The sequence below is a fragment of the Xenopus laevis genome, chromosome 5S (assembly GCF_017654675.1).
Source record: "Xenopus laevis strain J_2021 chromosome 5S, Xenopus_laevis_v10.1, whole genome shotgun sequence".
In the NCBI taxonomy this organism is placed as follows: domain Eukaryota; kingdom Metazoa; phylum Chordata; class Amphibia; order Anura; family Pipidae; genus Xenopus; species Xenopus laevis.
Genome location: NC_054380.1, coordinates 87,360,470 through 87,376,876, shown reverse-complemented (window position 1 = coordinate 87,376,876; position 16,407 = coordinate 87,360,470). Strand labels below are relative to the sequence as shown.

General features: G+C 39.1%; 2 protein-coding genes across 2 annotated transcripts in view; one reads left to right on the top strand and one right to left on the bottom strand.

Annotated features, from left to right (window-relative positions):
• The window catches only part of psmd1.S (proteasome 26S subunit, non-ATPase 1 S homeolog), a 73,321-nt gene that overhangs the window by 19,080 nt on the left and 37,834 nt on the right, over nucleotides 1-16,407 (bottom strand).
• Nucleotides 1,115-14,149, top strand: LOC108718039 (5-hydroxytryptamine receptor 2B). Its single transcript, XM_018265600.2, has 3 exons — nucleotides 1,115-1,464; nucleotides 11,539-11,739; nucleotides 13,233-14,149. Exons 1-3 carry the CDS (start codon nucleotides 1,134-1,136, stop codon nucleotides 14,147-14,149), a joined length of 1,449 nt encoding a protein of 482 aa, XP_018121089.1. The 5' UTR covers nucleotides 1,115-1,133.

Below are 16,407 nucleotides of genomic sequence, written 5' to 3'. Positions count from 1 at the left end.
CGGGATTTAAGGACACACCAGACCTCTGGGTCACACAGCAACTAGTGGCTTCTTACTTAATAGGTAAGAGAAACCAAAATCTCAGCCAACGCATGGGCCGCTACATACTTCCAGTTTTGTATGTGATGTGTTAACAGAGAACATGCTGTCCCATCTTTATCTTCCTGCTGAATATAAAAGTGCAGCCTGTATGTGAGAGGCTGGTGAGTAAACTTGCTTTTATATTTTGGGGGATTCACTGCTTTAGGCGAAGATTTTTCACTAAGCACTGACACAAGAGGTTGGGTGCAGCGTTAAATAAAATGGGTAATGCTGCATGTAAGCATTATTATTATCATCATCATCTACAAGGCAACATATTCCATTACATTGTACAGCTGTATAAGTAGGCTTGCGAGTTTATACATTAATCAGTATTAAAAGAAGGAATGCTATTTTGAAGAATGGTGAACTACGAGGACAACAAGCTCATTCTGGCAGCAAAAAGCATTCCCTTTGGGAGTTAGGTTACCAGAAGATAATCCCAGAGACACCCAATTTCCAGCCTGGTTGGGGTGAAAGACCTGGAACCAGTCAGATGGGTTTAAATGAAGTGGAGACCAAGCAAACAAATCTCTTATCCACATCATTAACAGGGCAGCACAAAGCATTTAAGAGATATTAAAACCAAAGGAAAGAGCATGGAAATGGTAAAATGGATTAGTACTTTTACTCCATATAAAGCCCACAGTATGGTTTGACCGCTGCACACATGTGGACAATCGCTGGATTTCTAAATACCATCTCTGTCAGCAAAGGGGTTAAGCAACCACCTCCCACACACACAAAAATATCAAGACTCTCCTTGTGTGGCAGAAGAAAGGAGGGTGAAAGGCTAGCGATTAGAGCAGAGAGCTAGCACAGGAGAGTACCCATCATCCCTCTGGTACAGGGATAAACACCTTATTTACACACTGAACAAACACTTACATCAAATGCTTCTCCAGACTTTTGGACTCTAAAACCTGGTTTGCCTTTCTACAGACATGGCAAAGAGTCCTGTCTCCACCAGCATACTCACGGAGATGGATGCAGATTTTTTCTAAACTTTGTTGACATGGATATAATTGGGAAACTTTCCAAGTAATTGGGACATGCGAGTGGTGGCATCTCCTCAGTTAGCCAGAGCACCAGCTGACGCTATTTCTGATCCCTGGCACGAAATGTCAACTCTCACCCCTTTATATTCAGTGGGTGTCCCAAATACCACTGCATCCGTTGCAGTCCAAGAAAAATGCTGGCTGGCTCTGCTTACCCTTATGGTTATTGTGCCCACTATTGGAGGCAATATCTTGGTAATCCTGGCTATTTCTCTGGAGAAGAAGTTACAGAATGCCACCAATTACTTCCTTATGTCACTGGCTGTTGCGGATCTTCTGGTTGGGATATTTGTGATGCCCATCGCCCTCCTCAATATTCTCTTCAGTAAGTATTTAAGAATTAGTGTTGTTAACCCTTTCAGACCCAAAGTGTTTTTAACTGCTGATAGACATCCTGCTGGCTTCTCCAGAAATTACGGGTTAACAGTCTCTGATTTGGCTCAAGATCAATTTCCAATGGATAAATAAAGTCTAAATGTTTAGACTACCAAATTTCCTTTACTGGTTTGTATGTTGAAGTAGAAGGAGCATTGTGTGTTTAATTAGAGTAACAAGCATCCGTAGTTCAGCCTTAATAAACACAGATCTTTTCTCACTTGGATATGGCTGCTTGTAGGTAGTAGGTGATAGGAGAACAGGTATGGGATCCGTTATCCGAAAACCTGTTATCCAGAAAGCTCAGAATTACAGAAAGGCTGTCTCCCAAATTTTAAAAAATTAGTTCCTTTTTCTCGGTAATAATAAAATAATAGCTTGTACTTGATCCAAACTAAGATATAATTTATCCTTATTGGAAGCAACGCCAGCTTATTGGGTTTATTTAATGATTACATGATTCTCTAGTAGACTTAAGGTATGAAGATCCAAATTATGCAAAGATCCATTATCCAGATAACATCAGGTCCCGAGCAGTTTGGATAACCTGTCCCATACCTGTACATGCTTCTACTCAACCAAGAATTGTCACACAGTTTTTGAGGTGATTGTGTTTTCTGATTCTGGCACAACTTGCCATTTGAGTTTTTAGTAAAAGTAGTTACGGTAGAAGAAATCCACTCCAGGGCTTTTTCCTCTTATTCTGCTTTGATTCTACCGTAAACTTTTGAAAATAAAGCTCTAAGCCCCAACTTTAATTCCCATGTTGCTAAAGTAGGGCAAGAGCAGCATCTATTGCTTACACCAGAAACACCATTGGGAGAAAACAATTAAGCAGGTTACTATTTTATAGGTACAGCATGGACACATTTCACTCATCATTTGGAAAACTAAAACTATAACAGCACAGCATATTTTCCCTTATTTTTTTTAATTTTTCTGCTTTCCTTGAATGCAAACCAAAAAAAAATCTGTAAAAAAATGAAAGCTCATTCTACAAATGGCAGACAGGCATCTGCTTCCCTGCTAGCAACTCTACACATTTCTCTGCGCATAGTCACCAGTGAACTTGTAGTGAAAGATTGTGCCCTCTCATCTCTGCAGCTGGAAGCTCCACGCAGTTCAAGCTGTGCTGGAAGTCGCCGTAGAACATAAATGTGAAAATACACAAATCACATGTCCTATCCTACTTATTTGTCCATAATTGCACCTGTGTACAGGTACAATGTGTGGCCATTGATAGGGCTGCTTCAACAGGATAGTACCGCATAAACACAAAAAGCACTTTGTTTATCTACATTAATAAAACCTGCCAGAGCTCGAGGCTCTCTCTGCTACTGCTGGGAGCAGCTACCTTGCATTATACAGAACCCAGAAATAGGATTGCTGGTATGTGTATATACTAGTGTACAAAACTAGAGCTGATGATTAACTACAAAGATCAAAATACTGAAGAGATCAAAAGAGGTTTATGTATTGGGATACATTTATTGATTATGCCTTGAGCACTGACATTTAGGACTCTTTCTCTATATAGTCATCAGATTAAGTATGGAACTTCAAATATTCAAGTTTTCTACTTGTTTGTGCTGTAGAACGTAGAGAGTAGAAACTACTCTCAAAAGGACAGGAAAAAGTAAAAGTATTACACTCGAAAATCTTATTTATATTAGGTATAGTTATATTAGGTATAGAAAATATCAGAGACAACAAATTAATACTGGTAAAACTATGCCATGCATGTGCATTTTATGGTCCACCCTGTAAGTAATTGCTATAATGGTACTAGTATAAATCCATCAAAATTACAGACAAAACAAACTTAGCCAGGGCTAAAGTGACAATTCTGGAAAACGGCTGCCATGCAGTTGTACTTGTAAATCAGATTGGTGCAGCGCAGGTTTGCCAAGACTCTGAAAATGGCAAGCAACCTTCGAGTAGCAACATTTAGGCCACAAATATACAAGCAGTTTCCTTATTGAATAATACAATTTTGGATTAAGATAAGCAGAAAAGACGCATGTTGAATATACCTGTTGTATTTCTATTTTTTTAAGGACATGTCCCATTGTAAGGAAATTATCCTTTGGTTTTACATAAAAAAACTTCTGATACCGGAGCTATTAAATGAGATTAGCCGTACAAAAATAATTTACAATTTTGACCATTATAGCCATTTGTACACTTGTATATCCCTGGCCCATACAAGATCCTCTGCATGGGCCTGTTTGCTTTCTTTCAGAGCTGTCCAACCAGAGGCCATGGGCCTGGTGTGGTATTCAGTGGTTTTATTTATGGTTTCCCACTCAGCAAAATGGTTCCACAGATATCAACATTTTAATATAAATCTGGCATTTGAATGCACAGAATGACAACTAATTGGCCCACATGCAACATAGCACTACCTAGTTTAGGTCTCACACAAAAAGAGTCAGGACTTTATACAAGAAAAGTAGGCGAGATCAGAAAATAAACAAAGCATATGATTATAGCAGTGCTGGTATGCTCTGGTGCACTGGAGTAGGGGTGGGCCATAGAAACCAACTGAAGGGCTGCATGTGGAATGTATTTCTACCTTTCTAATCTTCCAGTTTAAAGCAAGGATTAGTGCTTTTAATAAGAACAAATGATCAGGCTTAACTGTCTGCTATACAGAGTTCTCCAGTGCTCCAATACTGTGACATACTGTACATGTATACGTACAGTATATACATATACCAGATTGCCTCTTTTTTTGGAATAAGACAAGTCTCCCTAACTCTTCATTATATACCTATGCAAAGGATTACTTAACTAACAGGCAATGCCCAGTGCCCCATTGTAAAGAACCTATACCTCCTAGCCCCCAAACACTGTGGTGCTTAACATAAAGCATAGTTTGGCCATTTACAAAAATAGTTTTGCATGCAACATATGTACATTGCTCCTTCCCCTTTAAATACATTGAAAGCAACTTCTTTTGAAACAGCATTATTCTGACAAAGCAAGACGGGTTTTCCAGGAAAATAAAAAGTTTCAATTATCCTTATGCTTGACTCTTGGCATGTTTAACATTTGTTTAAAGAAAGTCTTTCAAACGTGACTTGAATTATGTACCCCCCAGATTTTACAGCTCTGCTTTTAACTTTGCACTGAAAGATTAGCTAAAAACCTGCTCAGATAAGTACAGTTATAAATCTGTATAATCTGTAACTCATTTCATTTAGTGCTCTTTATAGACATTATACACTAAAATTAGTCTTCATTAAATCAACATTTGTTACTATCATCAAGCACCGCCATATTCAGCAGCACAGTGTAGAAGTCAGTAGTTTGTATAAAGCAATCCATAAATTATTGGTGGATAGAAAAGGCAGCAAGTGTCCTGCTTGTAGCAGATTAAAATGTTCAATCATATCTTTCAAATGTCATACGGCCCCTTGTTGATGAGCTGAAATTACCTATATAGTTAAGATTTTAGATGAATATGATCTAGGCAAGTGTGTCCATCTTCAGTTAACACCCAATTCATACTCTTACATGTAGATTATTACTAAACAACCCTGTCTTTATTGACTTAAAGGGATACTGTCATGGGAAAAAAAAAATTTTTCAAAATGAATCAGTTAATAGTGCTGCTCCAGCAGAATTCTGCACTGAAATCCATTTCTCAAAAGAGCAAACATATTTTTTTTATATTCAATTTTGAAATCTGACATGGGGCTAGACATATTGTCAATTTCCCAGCTGTCCCAAGTCATGTGACTTGTGCTCTGATAAACTTCAATCACTCTTTACTGCTGTACTGCAAGTTGGAGTGATATCACCCCCTTCCCTTTTCCCCCCCAGCAGCCTAACAAAAGAACAATGGGAAGGTAACCAGATAACAGCTCCCTAACACAAGATAACAGCTGCCTGGTAGATCTAAGAACAACACTCAATAGTAAAAACCCATGTCTCACTGAGACACATTCAGTTACATTGAGAAGGAAAAACAGTAGCCTGCCAGAAAGCATTTCTCTCCTAAAGTGCAGGCACAAGACACATGACCAGGGGCAGCTGGGAAATTGACAAAATGTCTAGCCCCATGTTAGATTTCAAAATTGAATATAAAAAATCTGTTGCTCTTTTGAGAAATGGATTTCAGTGCAGAATTCTGCTGGAGTAGCACTATTAACTGATGCGTTTTGAAAAAAAAACATGTTTTCCGATGACAGGATCCCTTTAAAGGAGAAGGAAAGGCTTGGTGAACTTGGGGTTGCCAAATGTTAGGCACCCCCAAGTGATTATATTGACTTACCTGAAACCCAGGGCCAGTGCTCCTATCAGCAGAAAACTGCACCGGCCCGGGGTTATACCAGTGAGCACCACGGAACGATCCTCTTCCGTTTTACTCTTTCTTCAAATTTCCCGGGGCAAACGCATGTGCAGTTGAATGAAATAGCCGGCTTTTTAGTTAAAGTTCGGCTTTTAGTTCTACTGCACATGCGCAGCCGCGTGAAGACAGAGGAAGATGGCAGTGGATCGCTTTGTGGTGCTCACGGGGGCAGTTTTCTGCTGATAGTAGCATCAGCCCGTGGTTTCAGGGAAGTCAATACAATCACTTGGGGTGCCTAACATTTGGGACCCCAAAGAGCACCAAGCCTTTCCTTTTACTTTAATGCAGGGACCACCTTTATTCTGTTTAGAATAATATACATTTTAAGTCTTTTTTTTTGGGTCTCAAAGTGTTTTCTGATTCTGAAAAACATTGTATTTTATTAAAGTCTTTAGTTTCTGAGTTGACTAAACTAAGGCCTAAGGCAGACATCACTTATGTACAAACAGACAGCAGAAAAAAAAAAACAGATCCCACTGGCATCCCTACCGTGTGCAGTTCCAGGAATGAATGCGACCTGCCGGAAACTGCACACACAGGACATATTTTAGACAATACAATAAGGCATTTCAGCTGAACTCTGTTCTGTGCACAGTGATGGGCAGAATTAGTTCCTGTCACTAAACATACAAGACGGGTTAACATGGGACTGGCTTTTCTTTACTGGCATACAAAATATGATGTGTGGCATAGTGATACTTCACAGAAGCTGAGCTGCTATGGCTGCCTCCTATGGATGTGTATTGAACAATTAACATTTGACCCCATTTCCCTTATTCATCACTATGCATAATTTGCACGCTAAATTGCTTAACCTTAATGCCCCATTTAAGTTACTTAGAAGTCTGTATGGTAACCTGTCCAAGTGCAGGACAAATCCACAGCAGTTTACTTGGACTGCAAAATCTTTTATTGGGAATGTGCAGAACACTGTGTTCTGCACATTCCCAATAAAAGATTTTGCAGTCCAAGTAAACTGCTGTGGATTTGTCCTGCACTTGGATTTCTTTTGATTGACTCTATTGGGGGATTGACACAGGATACCCCGCAGGATATCCAAACCAAGCAACTAAACGGTAAGCTGCAGCCCATCCATATATTCAATGTATGGTAACCTGTGTATGTTATCCTATATAACTTTTTTTTTAAAAAAGACAAAGGGCAGACTAATAGCAAATAATAAGTAAGTACACATGAAGTATAATGCCAATACAAGACAAGTTTCCACAAAACCAGCTTTCCAAGAGTTTTTTTTCCAACAAATTCTAGGCAGATCACACACAACACACTTTGCACATATGCACACACACCCACGCTTGCACCTTATTCACAGCTGTTTTCATATAAATTAATATAATCAACGGGAAAAAAAGTATTACATATACACTATGAAAACAACGTGCAATATTTAATTAAATTACTGATAATCCAGCATCTCTATGCATAACCTATGCTATGATGAATACTGCAGTATTTCCATTCAACTGCTGTACAGTTGCTTATTGGAGTTTTTTTGTTTTACAGTACACATTATAGGCTCTGTAAAATAATATTGCTGAAACTTGCACATACCCACTAATAATTTAAGCTTGAAGCAAAAGACGAGCTAAAATAAACCCCAGCTTTCTGTAAAGTAAGCAAACGATGTTCTTCGAAATGCAAATAGTTTACTAAAATCGAGGAGAGGATTAAATAGTATGTTTTAGGGTTCATGGCAGGTCCAACACTATAAACATGGATGTGCTGCCATTTTTGACGCACGTTTCTGAACCTCTTCTAATTCGGCACTGGCAATATCTTAACGGCTGTTGCCTCAGGCCCTTGTAATCTATTTTGTGTTTTAGTATGAAAATATGAACAAAAGCTATGAGGACTATGGCGACAACAGAAAAGAGATGCTTACTCAAGACAAATGGGTTTAGATAAACATTTAATATGTATCTAGGGTAGCAGTAATAATCTTGATAGCAGTGTATTGCTTTACTAGTGGATACATTTCACTGGAATTGGGGAATTCATAGTTTTGATATGAAATCACAGAGAGAGAATTCAGCCAACTGACAAGGGAAATTCCTGTTCCCATAAGAGACTACGCCACACAGTAAAGCAGCTTTGTGTTTATCCTCCTTCAGACCAGACACGGATTGCTCCCATATTCTTGAGTGCCATTAAGCATCATCCAAATATTATACTGCAGTGTATAAGTTAAGAGTGTGCTGCACTGCATTAAATCATACATTCTGCTCAACTGAAGATTATTGCATCAGATAACAGCTCGATTTAAACAAGAGAACAGAAAGGTACGGTTTAATGCCATTGGGCGACTGTAGTATCCGCCTTGGAAAGGTCTTTCTCAGTGAAGCATTATAAATCTAGAGAAAGGTCTACCCTTCTGTTAGATATACAGTATTAGGATTACGGGGACACATTCTGCTTAAAGGAACAGCAAAGGTCTAAAACGATGAGCTTCTATACAGCAGTCACAGATTTATAGGCAGGTGGTTTCATAGTAATACATGAAAAGTAATTTCATGAAATACAATCCCGTCATCCTACCAGCAGCCAAAAGTTGTAAAGAGACACTAGGATTTATAGTTCAGCTTCATCTGAAGCACTAAAGGTTGTCCATCACCGTTGCACAGATTATATCTGGATATTATTGTCTGTGCCAGTTTTTAACAGATTGAGGAAAATCAATTGTCCTGCATTTACGTCCGTGTTCCACTAGAGTACAAAGAATGCCACATGTTTTATGAAATAAAAACAATCTTGCATACTGCAGATCATGTCCTATTTTAACTATACACATTTTAACATGCAGCTTTAAATGGAAGAGCAGCAATTTAAGATATATTTATTTTAACAAACTCAAGCTGACATGGAAAAAAAGAATGGAAAAAAGCTTCATGCAATCAAACTCACTCCATAGCGGGGAGCTAAAAGAGGAAAATACCAGAACTGAAAGGGGTTTATGTCAGCTGCTAGTGTATATAGGGTAAACGCATGCACCCATTCAGTGCCAAGTCATGGGGGTGCAGAATCAACATGAATCCAAAAAGCACAAAATACAATCTAGCTTTTGCATGGAAAGTCATTAGCTCAGAAGGCTTGAACAAGAAAAACATACAATGAAGCCCTCCACATGAATATAAACACAGCTCAGGGGTGCCAGCACCTAACCAAACCATGCGTTGTTTACAGTTCCTGTAAATAAATAAAGGCAGTACTGGACCATGGAGCTGGAACATTAGTACGTTTGCACTGAAACAAAGCTGTACATTACAGAAGACTTGAACTAGACCATGTAGGGCAGGGGTGCCCAGACTGTGTTACATTGGGATCTACTCTCGAAACCTGGCCCCCATCAGATCTACCTTGATACCACTGCGGCAACATTTTTGACCATGCCCATTTTTGTGGCCATACCCCCTAATTACCATGTTCATTTTAAAAATAAAATTTGACAGTTTATGAAAGCTTGAATACACTCCCTTCCTTGCTGCTCTCAGCCCTCCCTCCCTTCCAGGCCCAGACTGGCAATCTGTGGGGTTTGGCAAATGCCAGAGGGGCTACTGTAAAATGTCATAGAAAATAACTAATTAGTGGGCTGGTGGGGGCTGTTTAGGCCTCAATGTACTTGGAATGCCAGGGCCTATTTTGACTCCCAGTCCAGACCTGCGCCCTTCCCCTCTGTGCTTGCTTTCAGCCCTCCCTTCCCCTCCATGTCTGTGCTTGCAGCCAGCCCTCCCTTCTGTGACAGTGCTTGCTGCTGGCAGCCCGACCTCCCTCCCGTGTCCATGCCTGTTGATGTGAGCCCGTCCTTCCTCCCTTCCCCTCTGCTGTGAGCCATGCTTGCTGCTGTCAGCCTGACTGACCGACCTCCTGTTTCCATGCCCGTGCTTGTTGCTGTGAGCCCACCCTTCCTCCCTTCCCCTCTGATGCCTGTGCATCCTCCCTTCCCCTCTGCTGTGAGTCTGCCCTTCCTCCCTTCCCCTCTGCTCTCAGCCCACCCTTCTTCCCTTACCCTCTGCTGTCAGCCCGCCCTTCCCCCCCTGCACTAGTAAAACTTGGGTTTTTGTTTCAGAAACACTACTGTAGTTTATATAAACGAGTTGCTGTGTAGCCATGGGGGCAGCCATTCAAGCACAGGTCACATACAGTAGAACCCCCATTTTACATTTTTCAGTCACATACACAACCTACAGCAATAAGTGATTGGTGCTGTATAAGGGGCAGACTCATTGGAATTGACCATTTACAGGCAGAACCATGGTAACGTATACATTTGGTTAGTATTTTAAACCGCTTTATTTCACAAATAATAACATTCATAAAGGAAAAAAACTGTTTTTGGGTACATCAGGACAAAATTGTGATGTAAAATCTGGGAAAATATTACTTAAAATTTAGGGAAATGCACCCATTGAAATGCATTATAAATTGGTCGGACCACAAACAAAAAATGTTAAATGAGGGAAAACTTAAAATCAGGGTACTTAAAATTGAGGTTTCACTGTAGTTGATATCAGATAAGCAATGAATAATCTCATTGTTTACTACAGAGCTAATCTGTTCTTTTTCTGTGCAATCCTGTGCCTTTTTTCCTTTTCAGCTTTGAATGGCTACCCCACAGCTACCCAGCAACTTGTTTATATAAACTAAAGTATAGTTTCTGAAGCATCACAGAACTTTTAATTTTTTGGTGTTACTGTTCCTTTAATGAATAGATATTGTTTAGGATTACAGTTCCTTTCATTACACAACTCTTTTCATTAATTACATAATATAAAAAATTTAATAAAACCTGGTTGTGAGGAAGTGACGAGCTGTGCAATTTATAGAAGACTTGGGAAAAGACAACAAAGCTGAGTTAAAAAGATTGTACCATGTGCACAAGGTAGTAAAATGAGATAATCATAACTATGTTGGCTTCCATAGACACTATGCTATGTAACAGACATGAGCAAGATGAAAATAGCACCTGGGCTTAGCACTAGGGAGGTGTGTATAAGCAATTTCCCATTCATGCTTTTCTTCTGCTGCAGAGAATTCCCAAGAACAACAATCATCCTGCCACTTTGCAGACAGGAGACCTGTGTATGTGTGTGAAGTAGCATAAAACAGTTTAGAGAGCTGAACAAACTGTTCACATGGTACAAGCCTTTGAGGAGGCTCGCATATATACATGTGGTCAGTCCTTTGCGGACAACAGGTTTTCTGCATTTTTTTCCATCAGTTTCCAGATGCTCGGACATTGGTTATCTATTTAATTGCAGATACAATTATACGGTGGTTGAGAACCAATGCAATACCTTCCCTAGTATAACTTTTTTTTCATGCTTTTGTGTTTTTGCTACATATAGTGTAGGTGTTGTGTTCCACAATGATTACAATTACTAGAATAAGAACATACTGTAATGGAGCAATCTTTTTTTCCCTATCACTAAATTGTTATCAAGTACAAATACAAGCTAGTTCTGGGGTTCCATATAATTAACGTAAGGTGATATATATATTCTTAATGCATTCCACAACATCTTACAAAGATACTGTCCTTGCCAAGACTTCAGTCACTGCAAGCGGGATAAAACTTTCCATCAAATAGGTTTAGATAGTCTACAACACTCTCACTTAGTCCGCACTCACCTGTATTATTCTCTCTTTCAGATCAAGTCTGGCAACTCCCACAGTGCCTCTGTGCCATATGGCTATTTCTTGATGTCCTGTTTTCCACAGCATCCATCATGCACCTATGTGCCATATCTCTGGATCGCTATATTGCCATAAAAAAGCCTATACAAGCAAGCCAATACAACTCCAGAGGAAAAACACTCATCAAAATTGCTGTGGTATGGGTCATATCAGCAGGTAGGGGAATTTTATGTTGTTTACCTTCATTAAGATATCTACAAGTATTCCGTTTTGTTACTCTATTAGTTCCTGCACTAGACCTGTGAAAAACATAGCATTTCCTGCTCCTCATTCTATCCACTTTATATTCAACCAAACCTTGTTGCATTATTGATTACAGATATTCATTAAGTGCCAGCATATTCCACAGCATTGTAAATTATAAGGGATATATATGTAACAAACAAAAGAAATACAAAAACATATGGACACAGGAGGTAAAGTAATCCCTGGTCAAAAGAAATGATAGTCTTTATATGAGATTGGGAATGACACATGGGGTGGACATTAGCTCTTAAACTTTCCTTCTATAAAGTACTTGTACTTCATAAATTTCAGCCAATGTTAGCACTAATGCAAAGGTTTACACTTGTGCTTATCGCTACAGTAAGAATAATTTTTTTGGCCTTCTAAAAAGTAATTCCAGAATCTCTAAGCAATAACAATAAATGTGTAGCCTTACAGAGTATTTGTTTTTAGATGGGGTCAGTGACCCCCATTTGAAAGCTGGAAAGTGTCAGGAGAAGGCAAATAATTCAAAAACTATAAGAAATAAATAATGAAGGCCAATTCAAAAGTTGCTTAGAATTAGGCATTTTATAATATACTAAAAGTTAATTTAAAGGTGAACCACGCCCTTTAACCACCGCACTTTTTTTTTTTTTTAAAGAATAGATCCACTTTAACTAGAAAGATTAACACTGGAACATTTCCTTCAACTAGAGCTTTGGACCAACAAAAAGAGAGGCAGTAAAGTACTCTATAATTAATATTGGTATTAGCCCAAAGGCCTTTAATTCTATTATGTAGAAGTGGAGTTATACAAATAGCACATTTCCTAATTCTGAGCCTTCAGACACACTGGCAACAGCACTTACTAGTTAAGAGGCGCTATAACAACTCCCCTGATCCATACTGAATCCTGCAGCTGTGAAGGTGAGCTCGGTATCTGGGACATGATGAAAACCTACACCATGCATCCTCACAAAACACTCTCGAAACAATTTATTTTAATTTGCTGTCGCTTGGAATAGCTTAGATTCTAAAATGATCAAATTACTTGGACCTTACACTATAAAGCATTGGTAATCAGCCCATAGCAGCTGCAAGAGGGGGACAGAGAAAAAATCAGATTCTGAGAAATCTGTAACCATGAAAAGAAAGGTGATGTGGTTTGAATAGCATGTTTTCCTGGATATTAAACTATAGCACAGTGCCAACTGAAAAGCTACCGATCTTTCTCTTCTGTAGTGCTGTGTACCATTTGTGATTATTAGGACTTTATTAAAGATACCCCAACAGAAAGAGTGTTTAGGGCATTCACAAAACATTAGCAGATCCTCGGGGGATTATATTCGTAGAAGTGTTTGATAACCACAGAAATAAACATCTCCAGTATAGTGCTTACAATAATCAGTGCGTTTATACAAAATCTTATCTTTCTCTTGCAGGCATTGCTGTTCCTATCCCAATAAAAGGTCTCCTAAACCCAAACAGCACCTTCAGCGCAAGCTACACCTGTGTAATTCAAATAGAGCCTTTCAAATATTTCATTATTTATGGTTCCATGGCTGCTTTTTTTGTCCCATTTGGGATCATGGTGGTCATTTATTTCCTGACAATCCACCTACTAAGGAAGAAAGCATATTTAATCAAAAACAAGCCACCGCAGCGCCTCACATGGTCCACAGTGTCTACGGTCTTCCAGAGAGACATGACTCCTGGCTCTTCCCCAGAAAAGATAGCCATGCTAGAGGGAGCAAGGAAAGATGGGACACTCAGTATTACTGGGGAAGAACTACCCATTCGCAGGCTATCCAGTGTTGGTAAGAAGTCTATGCAAACAATCACCAATGAACAGAGGGCTTCAAAAGTTCTAGGGATAGTTTTTTTTCTCTTTGTCTTCATGTGGTGTCCATTTTTCTTAACCAATGTGGCCTCAGTTCTGTGTGGGAAAGATCAATGTGATGAAGATGTCATTATGATGCTGATGGATATATTCGTCTGGGTGGGGTACATTTCCTCTGGTGTCAACCCACTGGTTTACACTCTTTTTAACAAGACATTTCGAGATGCATTCCGCCGCTATATTAAATGTAACTTCCATGGCATGCAGTCAGTAAATCTCTTGAGGAACTGTTCTAGGCGCATCTCATTTCGGAATTCTATGGCTGAGAATTCCAAGCTTATCATGATACGCGGAATGAGGAACAGCATCAACCCAGGTATGTATCAGAGCCCTCTGAGGCTATGCAACGCTCAACTTGAATCATCTGCTATATTATTAGACACTTTGCTACTTACAGAGAATGAAGCTGGGAAGACAGAGGAACAAGCAGCTATGTGTGAGTTGGATACAAACTGTTAAACAATCATGAAGTGCAATGTTTAACTTAAAGAGATGCTGGAGTATAATTTGTACATTATTTATAAATGTCAATGCTGGAAAAAAACTACATGGCAGATGATCATCCCTTGGAGATCTTTTTTCAAGAAAGACAAGCGACTGCAATTTGTCTTTAAACTCTAAAATTACAGATGTATTGATGAACACGTGAGCAGTAACTCAGATAAGCAATGACTACTACTCCAAAGAACAGCTGCATAGGACATCATACACATGAAACTGACATGTGCATATTGCAGCCTGTACAATGCTTTAAATAAAGACTGATTAAACATTTGTGAGCACAGAAACAATATCAGTTTACCCACAGTATGGCTGGAATCACAAGGTAAAATGAGGTATCAACAAGACAGTCAGTTGCTGCTAAAGAGGCTTAAGGAGCAGATGGACTAGCCACTTAGAAACAGCATTATTGGATACAGATACCAAATGCGATAACATCCAAATTAATTTGCTGCCTCTTGGATTTACATTGAAACGCCAATAATATTATAGCACTTGCGGGTTATATAATTCTAAACAGGGTTACCTTACCTTACGGGTAAGCAGTGAACGCAATCAGAACATTAGAAAAACCATGACAAATCAGGATCACTTTGGCAGGTGCTACCTGCTACTTATGGTTGTAATGTTCTTTTTTAAAGGGGAGAACAAGATAATAAACCTACACAAAATCCTAAAAGCTGCTTCTTTTATTGGTGAAATCAAGAAATGAGGGATTATTTAACAGGATGTGCATGGAAATACACGGTTTACAAAAAGGCAGGTGGTTTACTGAAATGTGCTTAAAAAGTTTTATATAATTCAGAAGCCTTCCCCATTCACTTGCCCCCTCCCCACCATCAGAACACTGCAGCATACATATTGAATACTTTACCCAATACAACTCTCACACATCGCACATTAAAAAATGGTTACCCAGCAATGACTATGGGGGAAAAACATGGGGATTTGCTTGACAGGCTCTAATATAAAGTAGTCTACAACAAGTCGACAAATAAGAACAATGAAAACAAAACTTGCCTTTTTTTTTTTCCTTTGCTCTGCTCAAGTGTGCTGTGCTTGATGTTTAATGATCACTATACTATATTAATATAACTGTCCTTAACTCAGGGTTATACCTGGGGTTTCAGGGGTTTACAATTTCTCAAAACAGGCTATAGTTCAGATTGAGGATACTTCTGTACCTGGAGTGCCTTACCACTTTTAAATGGGTTGCCCCTTGTTGCCTGGCAAAATTTGCAACATAGACTGCACGAGAACTTGAATTATGACTTTATGAAGTTGTTTATTGCTGTTCCTTTTCACTTCCTTTTGGACAGATACAACTTTTTTCTAATTTCGGTTCTGTACATTACCACAATGAATTTTAAATGAAACAACTCAGATAGAGTTGAACTGCAGACTTTCAGCTTTAATTCAGTGGGTTGAACAAAAAGATTGCATAAAAATGTGAGGAACTAAAGCTTTTTTTTAACGCAATCACTTCATTTCAGGGGCTCAAAAAGCAATTACACCATTGACTCAAAGGCTATTTCATGGGCAGGTGTTGGCAATTCCTTCGTTATGTCATTATCAAAGAAGCAGATAAAAGCCCTGGAGTTGATTTGAGGGGGGGTGCTTGTATGTGGAAGATTTTGCTGTGAACAGACAACAAAGGAGTTCTCCATGCAGGTGAAACAAGCCATCCTTAAGCTGCAAAAACAGAAAAAACCCATCCGAGAAATTGTTACAATATTAGGAGTGGAAAAATCTACAGTTTGGTACATCCGAAGAAAGAAAGAAAGCACTGGTGAACTCAGCAACGCAAAAAGACCTGGACATCTATGGAAGACAACAGTGGTGGATGATCGCAGAATCATTTCCATGGTAAAGAGAAACCCCTTCACAACAGCCAAACAAGTGAACAACACTCTCCAAGAGGTAGGCGTATTGATATCCAAATCTACCATAAAGTGAAGACTGCATGAAAGTAAATACAGAGGGTGCACGGCAAGGTGCAAGCCACTCATAAGCATCAAGAATAGAAAGGTCTTTGCTAAAAAAAATAAATAAAAAAAAATAGAAAAAAGCCAGCACAGTTCTGGAAAAACATTCTTTGGACAGATGAAACCAAGATCAACCTCTTCCAGGATGGCAAGAAAGTAGTATGGAGAAGGCTCATGATCCAAAGCATACCACATCTCTATAAAACATGGTGGAGGCAGTGTGATGGCTTG